General features: G+C 40.7%; 1 protein-coding gene across 7 annotated transcripts in view; it reads left to right on the forward strand.

Moving 5' to 3' along the window:
• The window catches only part of LOC122551689 (solute carrier family 35 member F5-like), a 108,040-nt gene extending 90,500 nt beyond the window's left edge, over positions 1-17,540 (forward strand). For all 7 annotated transcript variants that reach the window (XM_043694011.2, XM_043694018.2, XM_043694016.2 and 4 more), the window contains 2 exons: positions 12,924-13,014; positions 16,132-17,540. In XM_043694011.2, coding sequence (XP_043549946.2) covers positions 12,924-13,008 — 85 coding nt within the window. In that variant the 3' untranslated portion in view covers positions 13,009-13,014; positions 16,132-17,540. The remainder of the gene's footprint in view (positions 1-12,923; positions 13,015-16,131) is intronic.
• The last annotated feature ends 3,595 nt before the right edge of the window (positions 17,541-21,135 follow it).

Below are 21,135 nucleotides of genomic sequence, written 5' to 3' on the forward strand. Positions count from 1 at the left end.
AACTTAGAAGGTTAAGGGGTGATCTAATCGAGATCTTCAGAATATTTACAGGGAAAGACGGGGTAGATAAAGATAAACTGTGACCACTGATTGAAGATTCTAGAACCAGGGAGTATAATCGAAGAATTAGGGCCAGTTCATTCAGGAGAGATGTTAGAAAGGGCTTCGTGAAGAGTATAGTAAAGTTTGGAACACTTTTCCTCAAACAGTGATTCTAGTTCAATTGTTAAAATTGAAATAGATGAATTTTTAATAAGCAAAGTTATCTCATGATATGGGCCCAAGGCAGACAAATAGAGTTAGGCCACAAACCAGCAATAATCTTAATGAGTAGCAGAACAGGCTCGATGGGCTGATTGGCCAACTCCTGTTCCTGTGTTCCTATGATCATGCCCTAGGCACTTCTCTGCATCTACCCTGTGAAGTCCCCTGGGAGACCTGAAAGTTTAAATAAGGTTGCCTCTCACTCTTCTAAATTCCAGTGAGCACAGGGGCAACCTACTCAACCTCTCATAAGCAAGTCTGTCCATACCCAAAATCAACCCAGTGAACCTTCTCTGGACTGTCTCCAGTATATCCATTCTCAGATGAGGGAATCAAAACTGTTCGTAGTATTTCCAAGTATGAGCTAAAGCTGGTTGGAGTCATACTGGCACAAAGGAAAATGGTAGTAGTTATTGCAGGCCAGTCATCATAGCTCCAGGACGACTCTGGAGAAATTCCTTAGGATAAGGCCCAGGCCCAACCATCTTCTGATCCTTTATCAACAACCTTTCCTCCATTGTAATTTCAGAAGTGAGGGTGTTGCTGACTATTGCACAGTTAACCTTGCAGCAGCCATTGGGAAAATGCTGGAATTCATTATTAAGAAACTATTAGGAGGAGTTTAGGCAATCAGTCGAAGCTTTTCCAATTTGGAAGGTAGGGTAGAAAAATGAAATATGGTTTAACTGCAGAATGCTGCAGTACAGAGAGATGCACATAAACTACAAGGAAATAGAGTATAAAAGTAGACCTATTTTGTGCAAATGTGCATGCCATTGGTGAGACCACACCCAGAATACAAGATGCAGTTTTGATGTTCTGATTTATTAAGGATACGCTTGTATCAAAGCAATTCAGAGCAAGTTCACGAGAGTGGTTCCTGAAACGAAGAGACTGTTTTATGAGGAAAGGTTAATCAGGTTATACTGTATTCATTGCTGTTTGGAAGAGTAACAGTTGATCTTTTCAAGCAAATATGATTCTGAGGAGGCATGACAGGTTTGACAATGAAATATTTTTTCTGTTTGGGAGAGGGGGTAATCCAGAACAAGGAGGAATAGTTTAGGAATAAGATATTTCCCGTTTCAGATTGAGAGGATTTTCTTCTCTCAGAAGAATGAATAATCTTTAGAATTCTGCTTTCTGGAAAATGTTGGAGGCTGGCTCACATGATATATTCAAGGCTGAATTGAACAGTTTTTGATCTATAAGACAGTCCAAGATTATGGGAGAAGGCAGGAGGTTAGAACTGAGACCACAATCTGATCATCTATGATCTTGTAAAATAGTGGGGCAAGCTCCAGGAGCCATTTGACCTACTTCTGTTCGATATGCATTGTTAGAATCATGAATCATACAATTTTACAGTACAGAAGGAGGCCATTTGTTCCATAGTATCTATACCTGCTCCTGAAAGAGCTCCAGCTAGACCCACTGCCTAGCCCTATCTCCATAACCCTCTAAAATCATGACTTTCAAATATATATCCAACTTTCTTTGAAATGTCTTATGGAATCCTCCTCCATCACTCTCTCAGGCAGCACATTCCAAATCCTAACAACTTTGAGTAAAGAAGCTTCTCCTCGTCTCAGTCTTAACTCTTTTACTGACAATCTCGAAATTGTGACTGCTAGTTTCTGGCAGACCAACAGAATATCCTTCTTTAGCCTGTCAAAATTGTTCATAATTTTGAACACCTCCGTAAAGCCAGCTTTTAATCTTCTCTGCTCAAAGGTGAATAAGCCCAATCACCCTAATCTTCCCTTTAATCTAACATCTTTCATTCCCGATATTATTCTAGTACATCTTCTTTGAACTCTCTCATGAGCTTTAACATCCTTCCTTAAATAAGGTGCCTGAAGACAAATACTCCGAATGTGATGTGACCAATGATTTGTAGAGGTGTAGTATCTCTTAGAGTCATAGAGATGTACAGCACAGAAACAGACCCTTCGGTCCAACTCATCCATGCCAACCACCCAATCTAGTCCCATTTGCCAGCACTTGGCCCATATCCCCCTAAACCCTCCCTCTTCATTTACCCATCCAGATGTCTTTTAAATAATGTAGTTGTACCAGCCTCTAACACTTCCTCTGACAGCTCATTCCATACACGCACCTCCCTCTGCATGAAAAAGTTGCCCCTTAGGTCCCTTTTATATCTTTCCCCTATCACTCTAAACCTATGCCCTCTAGTTCTGGACTCCCCCACCCCAGAGAAAAGACTTTGTCTATTTATCCTATCCAAGACCGCATGATTTTATAAACCTCTATAAGATCACCTCTCAGCCTTTGACGCTCCAGGGAAAACAGCCACAACCTATTCAGCCTGTCCCTATAGCTCAAATCCTCCAACCCTGGCAACATCCTTGTAAATCTTTTCTGAACCCTTTCAAGTTTCACAACATCTTTCCGATAGGAAGGAGACCAGAATTGCACACAATATTCCAGAACTTCTTTGTTTTTATACTCTCTATCTCTATTCATAAACCCAAGGATCCTATAACAATTTTTAAACTTGCCTGACCACCTTCAGAAAATCATGCACATGAACCCCAAGGTCCCTCTGCTCCTGTACTCCCTCAAGTTAGAGCATTGAGCCTGTATTGTCTCTCCATGTTTCTTCTATTAAAATGCATTACCTCACATTTCTCTGCATTATAACTCATTTACCAGGTCTGCCCACTGAGCCAACTTGTCAGTGTCCCTCTGAAGTTGCTCATCATCATCCTCATAATTCCTTATTCTCCCTAAGTTTGCATAGGTTATATATTTAGTGATTTTTGCCTTCAACACTCATTTCCAAACTATTTACATAAATCAGGAAGAGGAAAGGTCCCAACACTGATTCTGGGGAAAATCATTTTCACCTCATGTCCAACCTGAGAAATGCCCATCTATACCTACCCTGTCCTTTCGCCAATTTATAATCCATGTTGCCAAGGACCCATCAATCCCAAACATTTCTACACTCATAGAATCCTAGCAATACAGAAAGAAGCCATTTAGTCTATTGAGTCTACACCGACACCCTGAAGAGCATCCCACCCAGGCCCAGACCCCCACCCTATCCCAATCACCCCACATTGATAATCCACCTAGCCTACACCATCCTGGACACTATAGGCCAATTTAGCAAAGCTAATTTACCTCGCCTGCACATGTTTGAACTGTGGGAGGAAATCCACGTAGACACCTGGAGAACATGCAAACTCCTCATCCAAGACAGTTATCTGAGGCTGGCTTAGAACTCGGGTCACTGGTGCTATGAGGCAACAGTGCTAACCACTGAGCCACTGTGCTGCCCTAATTTGCTAGCCAACCTGTCATGTGGCACCATATCAAATGCTTTCTGAAAGTTCAAATATACATCTACAGCACAATGCTCATCCACTCTTGTGTTACCTCATCAAAAGAACTCAATTAAATTTGCTAGGTATGACCTGCCCTTGACAAAGCCATGTTGACTGTCTAGTATCAACTTATTTTTCTCTAAGTGTACATTTATCTTATCCTGTATTGTGGCCTCCATCAGTTTTCCTACTATTAACATCAAGCTAGAGGTCTGTCGTTTCCTAGGTTATCCTTTGTCCCTTTCTTAAGCAACAGTGTCACATTTACAATCCTCCAGTTTGCCAGGACTAACACTGTGTTTGGAGAAACCTAGAAAATTTCTGTCAACAGCTCCTCAATTTGCTCCCTTAACATTTTGGTCTAGGATGCATCCCATCTGGGCCTGACAACTTCTCTACTTGGAGTTTTGCCAGCCTTTTTAGTACCTTCTCTTTATCTTTCACTATCCTGTTAAATTGCTCAGCATCCCCAATTCAATGAGGGCATTGTCACTATCTTCTAATCTGGTGAAGACAGAAGCAAAATATTCATTTTGTATCTCTGCAATATCCTTTGCTTCAGTGCGCAGTTTACCTTGCTTGTTTGGAATGTGCCCCTCTCTATCTTTCACTAATCTTTTACTATTATTATGTTTGAAGAATATTTGTTTTAGCGCAACCTGCCATCTTTTCCTCATGCTTCCTCTCAGCCTTCCTTATTCCAACCTTAGCCTCTCTTCTGCATTTAAGACACTGTTTCTTATTTCTATTACTATTAAAATTCCGGTGTGCATCATATGCCTCCTTTTTCTTCCTTATTTTCTCATCAATATCCTTAGTCACCCAGGGTATTCTAGATGTGGATATTTATTTCTCTGGGGCATGTATTAGCTTGTACCCTATTCATCTCCCTTTTGAAATTCTCCCATTTTTCATCTACTGTTTTATCCACCAAAGTGTATTTCCAATCAATATGCTCCAGTTCAATTTTTAGACCCCTAAAATCTGCCCCTTTCCAGTCTGGGATCTTAATAATCGACTGATTTTTATCCTTTTCCAACTTAATATTGAACCTTATTATGTTATGATCACTTTCTCAAATTCTCCTCCACATTGACATTCAACATTTGGGCTGCCTCATTTCCCAGGACCAGATACAGTGCAACCCTGTCCCCAGTAGGGTTAGAAATGTACTGCTCCAGAATATTCTCCTGCAGACATTGCGGGAATTTCTCCCCTTTCCTGCCTCATCTTTGTCCCAGTTTATACAAGTATAATTGAAATTATCGCTATCACAATCATACTTGTCCTGCAGGTGTCCATAATCTGCCTACAAATACTGTCTTCTCCTTCCTCCCCACTATTTGGAGATCTATAATATGTACCTAACAAGGTCACTGCTCCCTTTCTGTTTCTCACCTCCACCCATAAGTAACTCAGGAATTATATCTCATTCAAGAGCAGTGTCGCTGTCTTTGATCAAGATGCTACATCTCCTCCCCTTTTACCCACCCTGTTTCTACTAAAAGCCTTATACCCCTGGATGTTAAGTATCCAGTCCTGTTCTGGGCTTGAGCCATGTTTATTCAATGGGTAGTATGTCATAACCCATAGAGCAATTTCGGCTTCCAGTACCCCAGTTTTGTTCTCTACATGCCGTGCATTTATATACTTGCAATTTAACCCTGCTCTTACCTCTTTCTTGCCAGTGGGAGGAGATTATTTCTTTTAGATTAGATTACATTACATTACAGTATGGAAACAGGCCCTTCGGCCCAACAAGTCCACACCGACCCGCCGAAGCGCAACCCACCCATACCCCTACATTTACCCCTATACCTAACACTACGGGCAATTTAGCATGGCCAATTCACCTGACCTGCACATCTTTGGACTGTGGGAGGAAACCGGAGCATCCGGAGGAAACCCACGCAGACACGGGGAGAACATGCAAACTCCACACAGTCAGTCGCCTGAGTCGGGAATTGAACCCGGGTCTCTGGCGCTGCGAGGCAGCAGTGCTAACCACTGTGCCACCGTGCCGCCCACAAAAGCAGCCGAGGCTCCTTCGAGCCGGAACTGAACCGGCGACCTAAGGACCTTTGTTCCCTGTCAATACTGAATCCTTCCCTTCCTTCCTTTTTCCCATTCACCATCATCTCTCTTTTGCCCTCTCTGGTATATCCAAAACATTTATCAACCCACCCCTCCCACCTTATAAGTTTTAATCCATTCCACCACAGCCAGGAGATTAGTTGCTTTTCAGATCAGGTGAAGCCCTTCTCAACAGCTTTCTCCTTTTCCAAAAATGATCCCAATGTCCCAAAAGTCTAAACCTCTCTCTTGTACACCAACGTTCAAGTCACACATTGAACTCCCTGAGCTGCCTTTGCCTAAGTGGAGAAGCTCATGGCCTATGTGTCCATTCATCCGTTGTCATAGCATCTGCATGGGGTTTAGCTGATTGGCATTCATTAACTATAACAATCTTCGTTTAGTTGCAATCCACTAAATATTGCAATCTTGTGCAAACTTAAGCACAAGAAAGTATATTGAATCATTCATCTAGAAAATCTGTAAGATGACAAAAACTGTGCAAAGTCCTGTGTCTGTAGACAGCAGAGTGAATAACTTTACTTGTTCAACTAATATAATGGGCAGCGCAATTATTAAACTCCAGAGTGTTGTTTAATGAAATGTTATGTGTAGCCTGCCAAAGGAAAGTTAACCATAAGGTTAAGTTATGAGATTAAACACTTGACCTAGATTTGCAATTTGCATTTTTCTCTTCTAAAATGTAATTGCATATCTCCTTTATTAATTTTGTTAAATTAATCAAGAAGGAGGATATATTCCCATGTCAACTCTAGGGTTTGTCACCATTGTTGTAAGTCTAGTTGGTCTATTTTTAGCATGCTCTTGAACTTATTCATCAATTTAAACTGACTTCTCTAAATTAAAAAAAAATGTACTTGAAGTGTTCATCCATTTAAGTTTGTCAGTAAAGTACATTTGTGTGCATTTGTAATGTCATCACATTAAAATTAAATAATCAGGAAAGAAAAGCTATATTTTTACAGTTGCCGCAATAGTTTACTATGAAGTTTCGGAAAGCTCTGAGCATCCCAGATTTTATTCTGAATTGGTACTGACTCCCAGGCAAAATTTTAGACCTGATCAGGATCTCGGCTGCTGGCTTGTAAACCACCGAGAGCTCTGGTTGCCTCTTTTCAGGAATGTTCGTGCTAATCTGTTCTACTCAGGCACTTGACAGACTTGGGGCTTAAGTCTAGGATTAGAAACTCATTTATTGAAATTTTTTTAAAAGGAGATATTTATCTCTATCAGTATGACAACATGATAAATCGCACATCAGTGGTGAGTAATGACTGTGAAGAAGGATCACAAGGAAGGCTCAGCAGTAAGAGCAGGTGTGTGGCTTTTGGCAGACTTGCACCCCCACAAATGTCTTTTGAATGAGTAACCCCCATCCTACCGGGGAGACCTGCAAATAACTGGCACACATTTTCCTGTCATGCTTGCCAAATGTGGATGTGCCAGTGCTGGACTGGGTGGACAAGGTCAGAAGGCGCACGGTGGCTCAGTGGTTCGCACTGCTGCCTCATAGTGCCAGGGACCCAGGATCAATTCCCACTTCAGGCAACTGTCTGTGTAGAATTTGCACATTCTCCCTATGCCTGCGTGGGTTTCCTCCGGGTATTCCGGTTTCCTCCTACAGTCCAAAGATGTGCAGGTTAGGTGAATTGGCCGTGCTAAATTGCCCTTAGTGTTAGGTGCATTAGTCAGGGGTAATGTAGGAGAATGGGTCTGGGTGGGTTGCTCTTCAGAGGGTCGGTGTGGACTTGTTGGGCCAAAGGGCCTGTTTCCACACTGTAGGGAATCTAATCTAAAAAAAACACCAGGTTGTAGTCTAACAGGTTTATTTGAAATGACAAGCTTTCGGAGCACTGCTCCTTCGTCAGGTGAAGTAAAGAAAAGCAGACAAGCACAGAATTTATAGGCAGAGAGTTCAGTAAACAGATAGATCAAAAGATCATATAAATGGTGTGAGTAGAGTGTTGATAGGCTGAATATTAAGTCTCTGCAGGTGACCAAAAGCCAACAGCTGAATAGCAAGTAAAGAGATGACCTATAGTCTGATTAATTGAGTCAGAGAGATAATTCCAACAAACTAAAAATAACGTAGTGCTGCAGACAAACAAAATGACAGGAATAAAATGATATGTACAAGAGTTACGTGCTGAGGATCTAACCAAAGTAACAAGTGATCTAAAACCATACAAATTAAATAATGTGGAGAGATCATAACAAGTTATCAATGTGCTGGTATCAAAATAGGACAGTAAGGAAGATTTTACAAATACAGAACAGTATGGTGGGTTACATGTAGCGTGATGTGAACCCAGGTTCGCGGTTGAGGCCGTCTTCATTAGCTATCCGTTTCTGCTCAGCGATTCCATGATGTTGTGTATCTCAAAAGCCACCTTGGAAGACGCTTACAGGAAGTTTGGAGGCTGAATGTCCTTATCCGCTGATGTTTTCCTTAATCGGGAAGGAACATCCCTGTCTGGAGATTGTTGTGTGGTGTCCATTCATCCGTTGTCATAGCATCTGCATGGTCTCACTAAGATACCATGCCTCAGAACGTCCTTACCTGCAACATATGAGGTAGACAACATTGGCTGAGTCCCGTGAGTATCTGGTGTGTACCTGGTGGGTGGTGTCCCCACACGTGATGGTAGTATCCAAGTCAATGGTCTGACATGTCTTGTAGAGGTTGCCATGGCAGGGTTGTGCGGTGCTGTGGTCTATGTTGTCCTGAAGGCTGGGTAATTAGCTGTGAACAATGGTCTGTTTAACGTTTGGTGTTTGTTTGAAGAGACGTTGGGGCGTAGGGATGATCTTGGCAAGATGTATGTCCTCATCGATGACATGTTGAAGGGTGCGAAGCACATGGCATAGTCTATCTGCTCCGGGGAAGTACTGGAAGATGAAGGGTACTTTGTCAGTCTTGTCCTGTGTCTGTCTTCTGAGGAGGTCATTGCGGTTTTTCAGTGTGGCGTTTTGGAACTGGTGATTGATGAGTTGAGCATTGTATCCCGTTCCAATTAAGGCATCTTTCAGCATCTTTAGGTGTGCGTCACACTCCTCTTTGGCTGAGCAGATCATGTGTATACACAGGGCTTGTCCGTAGAAAATGGCTTCTTGAACATGTTTAGGGTGGAGGCTAGAGAAGTGTGTCATCGTGAGGTTATCCATGGGCTTGTGGTCGAGTGAGGTACTGAGTTGTCTATCCTTGAAGGAATTGGGTGTGTCCAAGAATGAGACTGATTCTGAAGCGTAGTCCATGCTAAATCTGATGGTGTGATGAAACTTGTTGATAATGTTTTATAGTTGTTTCAGTGATTCTTCGTGACAACTCCAGAGGTGGAAAATGATGTTGCTGTATCTGGTGTTTAGCATTGATTAGAGGTCCTGTGCAGCATAGAAGTTGTGCATGAACTTATACAAAAAAAGGTTGGTGTATTGGGGTGCAAATTTGGTCCCCAAGGTTGTTCTGTGTGACTGGAAAAAGAACTGCTTACTGAAGGTGAAGACAAGGATGAAACGGATGAGTAGTAGGATGCCATCTGGAAATTGGCAGTTGGTGCCGTTGCAGTGATGCACTTATCTTGGGGGATGCTGGGATAGAGTGCCAATACGTCCATTGTGAGGAGGAATGTTCTGGGTTTGACTGGTCTGTGGAGTTTCTGTAAGAAGTCTGTGGTGTTGTGACAGAAAGTGGAGGTTCCTTGTACAATGGGTTTCAAGATGCACTTGACATAATCAGAGCAGTTCTCACACAGGGTCCTGTTGCTTGATGTGATGGGACGACCAGGTGTGTTGACTTTGTGTCTTCGGAAGGCAGTAGAAGTCTCCTATGGGAGATGTACTTGCGATGAGGGTGCATAGAACAGGTGTGTATCAAAGGTCTTGATCACCAATGTGTTCACAGTCACTCACCATCTGACATTTTTGATAACCTGCAGAGACTTACTGTTAAGCCTATTGACACTCTACTCTCCCATTTATATGATATTTTGATCTCTCTGCCCATAAATTCTGTACCTGTCTGCTTTTCTTCACTTCACATGAAAAAGGAGCAGCACTCCAAAAGCTTATGATTTTAAATAAGCCTGTTGGACTATAACCTGGTATCATGTGACTTCTCACCATGCTTGCCAAATCACAAGGCACCTGTCTGTCACTGATTTAACACTAACAACAGGGGGATGAGATCCTGAAGTAGGCATTAAATGCCTACTTTAGAGCCTAAATTGGCAACAGGGAAGGAAGTTTGTTCATGGGCCATCCCACTGCAGACTTAATCCACCTGACATTCCGACATGTCAACCCTGCAAAGTCCTCCTTGCTAACATCTGGGGCTTCTGTCAAATTTGGGAATGCTGCTCCATGGGCTAGTTGAGCAAGGTTCTGACCATGCTCACAGAATCGTAGTTCACACTACACAAAGGAGTGTCATCATCATCCCAGGGATGTGCTGTCCAGATACAACAGACCCACCAACGGTGGCACACAGTTGGAGAAATGATAGGTTTTTCTGGGAGTCTTCAACATTAAGTTCAGAGATCATGAGGTGTCATGACATCAGGTGAAAAGTGGGCAAAGAAACCACTTTTGTAACCCAATCAGTCTGTTCTCAATCATCAAGGTGATGGAAGGGGTCATCAACAGTGCCATCAATTGGCACTTAATCAACAATAAACTGGTCACTGATCTAGGTTTATATTCACACAGCTGAAAAGAGCTACACTCAAGATGTAAGCATTTGACCACACGTGACATCAAGGAGCCCTAGCAAAACTGGAGCTGATGGAAATTTGGGACAAACTCTCTGCTGGTTGGAGTCATACCAGCACAAACAAAATGGTTGTGGTTGTTGGAGGCTAATCATCTCAGCTACAGTATATCTCTGCAGGAGTTCCTCGGGGACATTACCTTAGTCCAACCATTGTCAGCTATTTCATCAATGACGTGCTTTCCTCCATTGTAAGGCCAGAAGTATGGATTTTCACTGATGATTGCACAATATTTGGCACCATGGGCTAAGAAGTGGCAGTTAGAGTTTAATTTGGATAAATGTGTGGTATTGTGTTTTGGTAAACCAAACAAGGGCAGGACTTATACAGTTAATGGTAGTGCCTTGGGTAGTGTTGTAGAACAAAGAGACCTAGTGGTTCGGGTACATAATTCTTTGATATTTGCATCACAGGTGGACAGTATGATTAAGAAGGCATTTTGCATGCTTGCCTTCATTGCTCAGACCTTGAGTATAGGAGTTGGGATGTCATGTTGAGATTGTACAGAATGTTGGTGAGGCCTCTTCAGGAGTAGTGTGCACTGTTTTGGTCACCCTGTTACAGGAAGGTTATTATTGAACTGAAGATGGTTCAGAAAAGACTTATCTGGATGTTGCAAGGGTAGAGGGTTTGAGTTATAAAAATAAACTGGATAGGCTGGGACTTATTTCATTGGAGCATAGAATGTTGAGGGGTAAACTGAAAGAGGTTTATAAAATCATGAGGAGCATAGATAAGGTGAATAGCAAAGGTCTTTGCCCTAACATAGGTGAGTTCAAAACTCGGAATATTTCTAAGGTGAGAGGAGAAAAATTTAAAAGCATATGAGGGGCAACTTTTATACACAGAGAGTGGTTAGTGTGTGAATGAACTGCAAGAGGAAGTGCTGGATGCAGGTACAATTACAATATTTAAAAGAGAAATACATGAATAGAAAAGTTAAGAGGGATATGGGCCAAATGGAGGCAGGTGGGAATGGTTTTGTTTGGGAATATGGTCGGCATGGGCTAGTTGGACTGAAGGGTCTGTTTCCATGATGCATGATTCAATCACCATTCATGATTCCTCAGGCACAGAAGCAGTCTGTGTCTAAGTGCAGCAGGATTTAGATATCACTTAGACTTGAGCTGAATGTGGCACATAGTATTGAACCAGATGTGCCAGGTAATGATCATCTCCAATAAAAGAGAATCCAACCTTCACTCCTTGATATTCAATGGCATTATCATTGCTGAATATCTGGTTACAATAGACCAAAAATTGAAGTGGACTAACCACATAAATTCTGTGGTTACAAGAGCTGGTCAAAATCTGTCCACATCCACTAGGCCCGAACCAGGAGTGTGGTGGAATACTCCTACTTGCCTGGGTAGATATAGCTCCAACAAGGCTCAAGACGTTTGACATCACCCAGGAACCAGCTTGTTTGGTGCCCTTTCACATACTTTCAGTATTCAATCCCTACACAATCAACACAGTCTTGTACCATCTACAAAGTGCATTGCAACACTTCACCAAAGGTCCTTTGACCTTGCCAACAGCATTTGAAAAAGGACAGCTCACCACCATCCTCTCAATCGAAAATTAGGATTGGGCAGTAAATTCTGGCCGAGCCAGCGATCCTTTGAATGAATATAGAAAGAGTCATTTATAACAGTATGCGCATATACGTAATAATAATTGTGATGCCCACCATGGTCATGTTGTTCATTGGTATGCATTAACCAGGTCCAGGCATGAAAAAACATTAGACAGCAGACGGTACAATTGGCAAAATACCCCAATAAAAGCTTATGCCTTCAAAAGAAAGAATTGGGTGAAATGATTGAATATTCCTCAATGTCACAAGGGCAGACAACTGTTTACTTAGTCACCTTACTCTGCTCTCTTTTATGCATTAGACATACTGACTCAAAGACGCATCAAAGTCAGCATACTAACATTTTAAACAAGTTGCCTCTTTATGATGATGCCACCAGAAGCAAAGCCTCATGATGGCATATCAACTGCCTCTAATTAATCACACAAAAGAGTAAAATGGATGACTAAGTGATACCAATCAATATTGTTTTATTTCAGCACGTTAGGCTTGCATGCAATTTGGTGATATGTATTTTTACTTCGAGTAATTTCAATTTACAGGAATTCTGGGGTTATCCTTGCATACAAATGTTCTGTCACTATCACAACTTAAATCAATGGAAATATATGAAGATGTATTTAACATTGGTTAAACCATTGTAAGGTTTAATCTTCTTTATTTGTTCACCAGAGAAGCAAACATTTTCTTTAATTTTTTCACTGTTATGTTACCATGACAAGCAAATGTTATCCTTTGACATTGGCTTTGGTGTTCTTTTTAACAAACAGTATTTCAAATCCTTCTCAGATTCTGTTGAACAAGGAGTAATCAACGAATCAATAAATGAGTATAATCTCTTTTCAGAACTCCAGAGGACAGTGAGCAGTGTGAAAGCCTCATTCCTATGCATGGTGTTTCTCAGGAGGAAGGAACTAATTGTTGTTCATGAACCCAGGTATAAGATTATACTGTTGGACATTAACATATTTACCATTTCCAGATTGCTAACTCCCTGAATATATGAAAATTTATTCCATGTCTGAATATCCATGAAAGCATAGGTTACCTTGGGCAGATTAGCCTCATCCACCGTTAGAAGGAAAATCTCCATACTGATGCTTTTGAACTTTGTCTTTTTTACATATCTGTGCATTTTAAAATGACAAGAACAATTTGAATAGGCCTAAGGCTGGTTGTGAGTTGTACCCTTTTCTGATGATCTTTCGACAGCTACCAGCTTAAAACCTTGATAAGCATGGCACTCCTTTATTTTAAGATGGCTGTAATTCTGCTTCATCTGTATTTGGGGATATTTCGATCATTAAAGAAATGCATGATAATCTTTGTATATTTACATATGTTGTAAATCATATTAGTTCACCTAGCTACTCGTTTGCTGATGATTCCTTATCTGTCAACTTCCTTTGGATCTAACAAAAACTGAAATTGCTGGAAAAGCTCAGCAGGTCTGGCAGGCATTTGTTGAGAGAGAGAAGGTGGCACAGTGGCTCAGTGGTTAGCACTGCTGCCTCACAGCACCAGGGTTCCAAGTTTGATTCCAGCCTCAGGCGACTGACTGTGTGGAGTTTGCACGTTCTCCCCGTGTCTGTGTGGGTTTCCTCCGGGTGCTCTGGTTTCCTCCCACAATCCAAAGATGTGCAGGTTAGGTGAATTGGGCATGTTAAATTGCCCATAGTGTCAGTTGCATTAGTCAAAGGGAAATGGGTTTGGGTGGGTTACTCTTTGGAGGGTCAGTGTGGACTTGTTGGGCCAAAGGGCCTGTTTCCACACTGTAGGGAATCTAATCTACAAATCAGTATTAACATTTTGGGCCGAGTGACCCTCCCTCTTCAAATCTAATGTCCTTAGTGTACTCAGCTCCCTCCTCTCTCGACTGCAACTTGATTTCCGCCATGACTTCAATACAGCATTAAAAATCTTTCAAATGATTAATTCTACTTTCACTTCCTTCATAATACTTAAAGCATAGCCCTCCCTCAGCTCATTTAGGCTGAAACTCTTATCTATGTCTTTATTACCTTTTAAGTACAAGTATTCCACTGATCTCCTGGCCGGTCTCCCATCTTGAAGCTTGAGTTTAAAATACGTATTTTTATAATACATTGCTTGTGTGTTATTCTATGGCCTATCTCCTTTCTATCTCTGTAGCATCCACCAGCATTACATCTCTTTATTTTCCTTACAGTAATTTTAAGTTCTCTGACAATCCCTATTACTTGCATAGATGGCAAAGGTTTTTAGTAATTCTCTGTCTTGGGTATAGCAAAATGAAAGGTTTGAAATCTTATGGACAATTCATCCTTCACTATTCGTCTCCTTCCATAATCGTACCCTACCTCCTATTATTTATTGAATGTAGTATGGTCTGTTCTTTTTAAACTTTATTTTGAAATTTTATTTCTGTCTGCCTGCACATTTTTTCTTCAGTATTTTCATTGCTAAAACTGTAAGGTATTTTTAGTCCTTCCCTAATTTCTATGTTAGAATTTAAGAACTGGAATTCTTTCACTTTTGCTTCAACTATTCTCTTCAATAGATTAACACCTGGCATCATCATACTGGTACATCCTGATTCATAATCTCCATTTTATCTTCTATCCATTTTAACCTTGGTCATGCTGCACACAACAGGACTTGCTTTCTAGTTGGTTACCCAATAACTTACTTAAAGTTGTATCATGTTCCTGGGATGACAAAACCTTCGCATAAACCAAATCATCCGCCGACGTTTCCGCCACCTCCAAACAGACCCCACCACCAGGGATATATTTCCCTCCCCACCCCTTTCCGCCTAACGCAAAGACCGTTCCCTCCGTGACTACCTGGTCAGGTCCACGCCCCCCTACAACCCACTCTCACCTCCTGGCATCTTCCCCTGCCACCGCAGGAACTGTAAAACCTGCACCCACACCTCCTCTCTCACCTCCATCCAAAGCCCTAAAGGAGCCTTCCACATCCATCGAAGTTTTACCTGCACATCCACCAATATCATTTATTGTATCCATTGCCTCCGATGCGGTCTCCTCTACATTGGGGAGACTAGACGCCTCCTACAGAGCGCTTTAGGGAACATCTCCGGGACACCCGCACCAATCAACCACACCGCCCTGTGGCCCAACATTTCAACTCCCCCTCCGACTGTGCTGAGGACATGGAGATCCTGGGCCTCCTTCACCACCGCTCCCTCACCACCAGACGCCTGGAGGAAGAACGCCTCATCTTCCGCCTCGGAACACTTCAACCTCAGGGCATCAATGTGGACTTCAACAGTTTCCTCATTTCCCCTTCCCCCACCTCACCCCAGTTCCAAACTTCCAGCTCAGCACTGTCCCCATGACTTGTCCTATCTGCGTATCTTCTTTTCCACCTATCCACTCCACCCTCTTCCCCCCCACCCCCGACCTATCACCTTCATCCCGTCCCCCACTCACCTATTGTACTCTATGCTACTTTCTCCCCACCCTCACCCTCCTCTCACTTATCTCTCCACCCTTCAAGCTCTCTGCCTGTATTCCTAATGAAGGGCTTTTGCCCGAAACATCGATTTTACTGCTCCTCGGATGCTGCCTGAACTGCTGTGCTCTTCCAGCACCACTAATCCAGAATCTGGTTTCCAGCATCTGCAGTCATTGTTTTTACCTAATGCAACACATTTTCTGACTACTGTAAACACAGCATTGTAAAACTGAGATGACTCTTGAAAAATATCCTACATACCTTCTAAATGGGAAATGAACCCATCCTAGAGTTCAATATATTAATAGCTCTTTGTTTTGTTGTCTTTTTCTTTTCATTTCCTGGAGGTTCTGTTGGCCTTTGTTTCATTATAAGCTGATAATGCACTTAACAAGGTACAAAAAAGCTAAAGGCTCTGTGCTTTGTTTTTGAGTTAATGGTTATTTTTATTAATTGCATTCTATTTCCAGTTGCTCAAAGTACTAAGAAATTTATTGATATGTGAAATATGAATATAATTTGGTATGAATACCTGTATCTCTCTTTCAAAGGTAAAGAAATTCAATTTGTTTCTTTTTCTTGTTTTTGTCCCTAGACCGAAGATAAATCCACCAAGTATTTTTGCGCTCAGACAATCTCCTGAAGTTCTGATGAATCCATATTCTTTCAGTGCCTGTTCAAAAGTCCCACCCATGAAATTTCAACTCTCTTAAGACACTGCATACACTTAGAACTGCTACCTGTTGGGAATATCAGTGGATTACAAACAAAACAGCAGAATTACTTGTATATCGCTTGAGATTGTTGTGGAAAATTCAGCTTTCAATACAACCTATCTGCCTTACTGAATGTATCAAACTTTTAATTCAACTTGAAAATAGAATACTATTCTGTGAATGTGAGGATAAACTGTTTTTGGACCATTATTTTTGTCAGTAGATTTTTGGAAAATACTAGCCAACATTGATACTGAAGAGCTACATACCTAAAGTACAACATATATCAGTAATGCTGTATTGACTCACCTACAGGGAGAAAGGAAAATGGCTTTGATTAAGAACCAATCCAATTTTAGCATTCTGTGTACATCCTATTAATCTAACCAAGAGGAAATATCAAATTAATGTTCACAGAAGCAAAGGGAACTTACAACTTTGAGACACAGTTCAAACAACAATATTACTAAGGTGTTGCCTGGTTAAACTGTGGATACACTACATAATCCATATTTTCTTAAAAGACTGATTCAGATTTCAGTATCTTTAATACTGTATGTTTCAAGTTGAATCTATCTCTGATGTCTCAAAGAACGTCCATTTAAGATGAATTAGATGACATAAGATTTTTCCATATATATTGAATTCCATGAGTCAGTGGTTTTGAAAAAAGAACAGAAACCATAATTTTGTTTGTGAGAAGTTGCAGTTTCTGCATTCTTGTACTAAATACATTTCTGTATGTATTCGTATTATGGTGCTTCTACAGTTATGTACACCATTTGTCTTTGATTCTCAGGAACTCCGTACAGTCAAGTAAGTAGTTCCATTCTTTTTTATTGGATCATGTAAATTTACTGATGTACTGAAGTTTTGTTTTTAAATAATGATCAACCCTTCACTTATGGTTGGAGTGTTGTACTTAATGATTCAAAGTTCAGGTTTTTATGGTCTCCTTTAAAAAGGGCAATCAATGATATAGTATATTTCAGCCAAATATTTCAGTGCTAATTCGTATACAAAGTAGAACAGGTTTGCAAAAATATGGTTTTAGTTCGTTGTGGGTAAAATATTATTTTATTGATCAAAGTTTTATTGACTGCAACCACTTGACAATTACCATTGTACTATGGATTGAGCTTAATCCCCAGTCATCATTTAATCCAAAAATACCTTGTATAATTCTTCTGGTAAGTTGTTTGCATTCGTACGCCGGCAAAACTAGTGTATTGTACTAGTTAGTTTGGTGTAAATTCCACTGTAATATAAATATTTGTTGTGAAATGTTTTCAATTTGTGAATATTCATGGTTGTTTGAACATATTTTATGAGTAAAGAGACACAAGCAGTGGTTTAACTTTGTTAGGAGAAGTGGTACATTATAAATCCCTGGTTAAGTCATAGCTGGAGCATTGTGGACAATTTGACATCATAACTTAAGAATAATATAAAAGCTTTTGTAAAGGTGCAGAGGAGGTTTTCTAGAATACTGAAACGGTTTTTAAAAATCTTTTCCTATGAACAGAGAAAATGAAGAAGTGAGCTAACAGATTTTCACTAAAGTAAGTGGATTTTTTTAAAAAAATTCCCTCTCATATGGGCAATAACTTGATTATTGATTTAGAATACATAGCAAATGATCTAGAAGGGAAATGTGTTTTTTTTTTCCCAGAGTTGTCAGAATCTGGAAGTTTACTTGAAATGATAATGCATTGGTAATTTGAAAATAAGAGTTGAATAGTTACTTGATGAGGAACTTGCATGAGTATTTGCAAAAAATTGTAAAGAAGTGGAACTAAATACAACCTTTTCAAAGATCTCTTTTAGTAGGTTGAATGGTTTCTATCTGTGCCGTATATTTCTGTGGTTCTAACACAGTATTACTGGTAGACTCATGGTGTAAGATTTTGCTGTAAAGAAGCTCCTACTTTGTCCAGTGATCCACTTGTTATACTTCACTTAAAAGACTAACTGCTACTGCAGCTGCTTGTATATACATGGTTTCTCCAGCCGCTGAGGACATTACTGTGTGTCGTATAACATCATCTCCCAACTATTGCCTGCCTTTACCATGGCCCACTTTCAAAACATTGCTGCTTTACCTCATATCAGACTACTTTTTCCACTGCCCCTTGCCAGTGCCTTCATTTCTCCCCTTGAATCTCTGCCATCCATCAAGATACAAGCCAATGTCGAAGGATGCAGCAAGAGCCATGGGAGGGAGCAAGAGGATACAGGAGGTGATAGTGATGGAATGCAGATCAGGCAGCATCCGAGGAGCAGGAAAATCAATGTTTTGGGCTAAAGCCCTTCATCAGGAATAGAGGCAGGAAGCCTCCAGGGTGGAGAGATAAATGGGGAGGTGGTGGCGGGGGGGGGGCTTTTGCCCAAAACATTGATTTTCCTGCTCCTCAGATGCTGCCTGACCTGCTGTGCTTTTCCAGCACCACTCTGATCTAAACTCTGGTTTCCAGCATCTGCAGTCCTCACTTTTGCATAGTGATGGAATGGTCAGGAGCTGCTGGAGGATGCAAGGTAATAGCCAGAGGAGTTAGAATGGTGTTTTCTTTTATTGTCTTGGTTCATTTAATGGAGACGGTCAGCTGATCAAGATGTCATTGTCAGTGATATTACAACTGCAGACACTATGACTGCACATTTGCAAAATGTTCTCCTCCTAATGTGATGACATAAATACGTTTAGCATTCATTTAATTCTAAGTTAATTAAAATGGATTATTGGTCATGTGACACTTTGTATAAAGAAAGCTTTATACAACTGGAATATGAAATATTTAATACATGGATATTCTTTGATGTATTGCTTTTTTTCCCAAAAGACACTTTTCAGGAGCAAATATTTAATGCAGCTAAGGGGGACAATGATGTTCAATGCTTTATAGTTCAACACTACTAGAAGGTTCTTTCTACTGTGTTGTCACAATTCACTGATCTACTGCAAATGCAGAAAATACAATTAAGCATTAACTTCCCTCCAAAAGAAATAGTATTATCTGAGATGGACTTTTTTCTTTAGAAACAGTTTGAGTTTTCCTTATGAGTATTTTCAAATCAACTGTTGGGAGTTGCTTTTGGAGTAGATGAGACTTGAACCTTTGCCTTCTGGCTCAGAGATAGGGAAACTGTGCCATATTGTGCCCACCCATTTGAGCCTGCACAGCGTGCAATTTTATACAGTCTTAGAGGTCACACAAGGGCTTACTGTGATTTAGTTATATCCTTAAATTGCATAACCATTTCAATTGTTCCTTCAACAAATTACATGCTTTGTGGCCTCTTTAGATTTTATACTGCTTACCTATACAGTCAGTTCTTCTATAACACAATCGTTGCGTTCTTGTGCAACCCTGCATACTAGAAAAATTGCGCTTTGGAAACAGTGCTTATTGGTGCAGTAATTGCATTACTGCCAACAAATGTTTTAAAGGTTTGCACTGTAGGTATAGCATCTCCAATTAGTCAGTTGCATTACAGCGAATTCATGTTGACAAAATATGCATTTTGACAAAATATGCGTTTTAACAAAATTACCTGTATTATGAGGACAATCTGGTCTTCAATGAACATTGATCCTTAACTCTTGGACTAATATTTTATTTGTAAGTTATGTTCTGCTACCTTGTTGACCTTGTTATTATTGTTGTCTTGCATTATGGCTTTTGAATCCCTGTTTTCATGCTCGTCCACCAGAAATGCACCACACACTATTTAATTTGCAAAGAGCTGCAGTTACTGCACCAGCTGCAAGGAGTTGTAACACTAAGCATTTGAATTTTATTGGATCAGCATGAACGATCTCGGTAAGGTGAATAGCCGAGGTGTTTTCTCTGAGGTGGGGAAGTCCAAACTAGAGGAGATAGGTTTAAGGTGAGAGGGGCAAGATTTAAAAGGGACCTAAGGGGCAATTTTTTTCACACCGGTTGGTGCATTTATGGAATGAGCTGGCAGAGGAAGTGGTGAAGGTTGGTACAATAAGGACTTTTAAAAGGCATTTGGATAGGAAGGGTTCAAAGGGATATGGGCCAAGTGCTGGCAAATGGGACTAAATTAGGTTAGGATATCTGGTCAGCATGGATGCATTGGACTGAAGGGTCTGTTTCCGTGCTGTACATCTCTCTGATCCTATAACATGGCACCATAGCTTTGGAGGAAGAAGTAGATTTCAGGCAAAAGGGTGAAAACAAGTCCTTTTGTAGCCAACATTTAGTACTAAAAATTGATGTGGGACCTGAATTTCAAATTCACTTTTATAATTCGGGAATAAAAAAGCTGGATCAATGAGTGATGAGAAATTTACTGAAGTTTCCGAGACATCAAATGGGGTACTGTTGTAGAACCCCAAGTATCTGCCAAATGTTATCTTTGTCTGCTGTATTGAGAGTGGAATCCCTATAGATGTAAGAGCAAGAAAGACAACCTGCTGCCTTTGTTCAGAAGAAGACACAATAAAGCTTACTTTTGGGCTAAATTTCTCAATTGCAATGAGAAATGTTTTTAAAATAATTAATTGTAAATCTGAGTTTCTAAAACATCCCTGACTAGAATTTCTGATGCGTATGTTCTTGGTATGTATCTGAATGGCAAAGCTTCTGTGCAGGCCAATGTCAGTTGTAAGGGGAGACCAGGGTGTATGGAGAGGACACAGATCAGTGGAAGGCTAGGAAGCCAGGAGTGGAGAAGGGTAAGAACTCAGGACTGGAGACAAATGGTCTTTGAATATGAGGTTGGCAGGACAGCTCCAAAACTATTCAACTACACAAGTAAGGAAATGAGAAAAACTCACTTGGCAGGTCATAAGTGGTCTCAAGATTTGGTTGCATTTAGTTCAAACTGCTTAGGAATCCTGAAATTGGGGCCATAAC

Source organism: Chiloscyllium plagiosum, unplaced genomic scaffold (genome assembly GCF_037043375.1).
Source record: "Chiloscyllium plagiosum isolate Xiang-an unplaced genomic scaffold, Cpla_swu_hap1 HiC_scaffold_7, whole genome shotgun sequence".
In the NCBI taxonomy this organism is placed as follows: Eukaryota; Metazoa; Chordata; class Chondrichthyes; order Orectolobiformes; family Hemiscylliidae; genus Chiloscyllium; species Chiloscyllium plagiosum.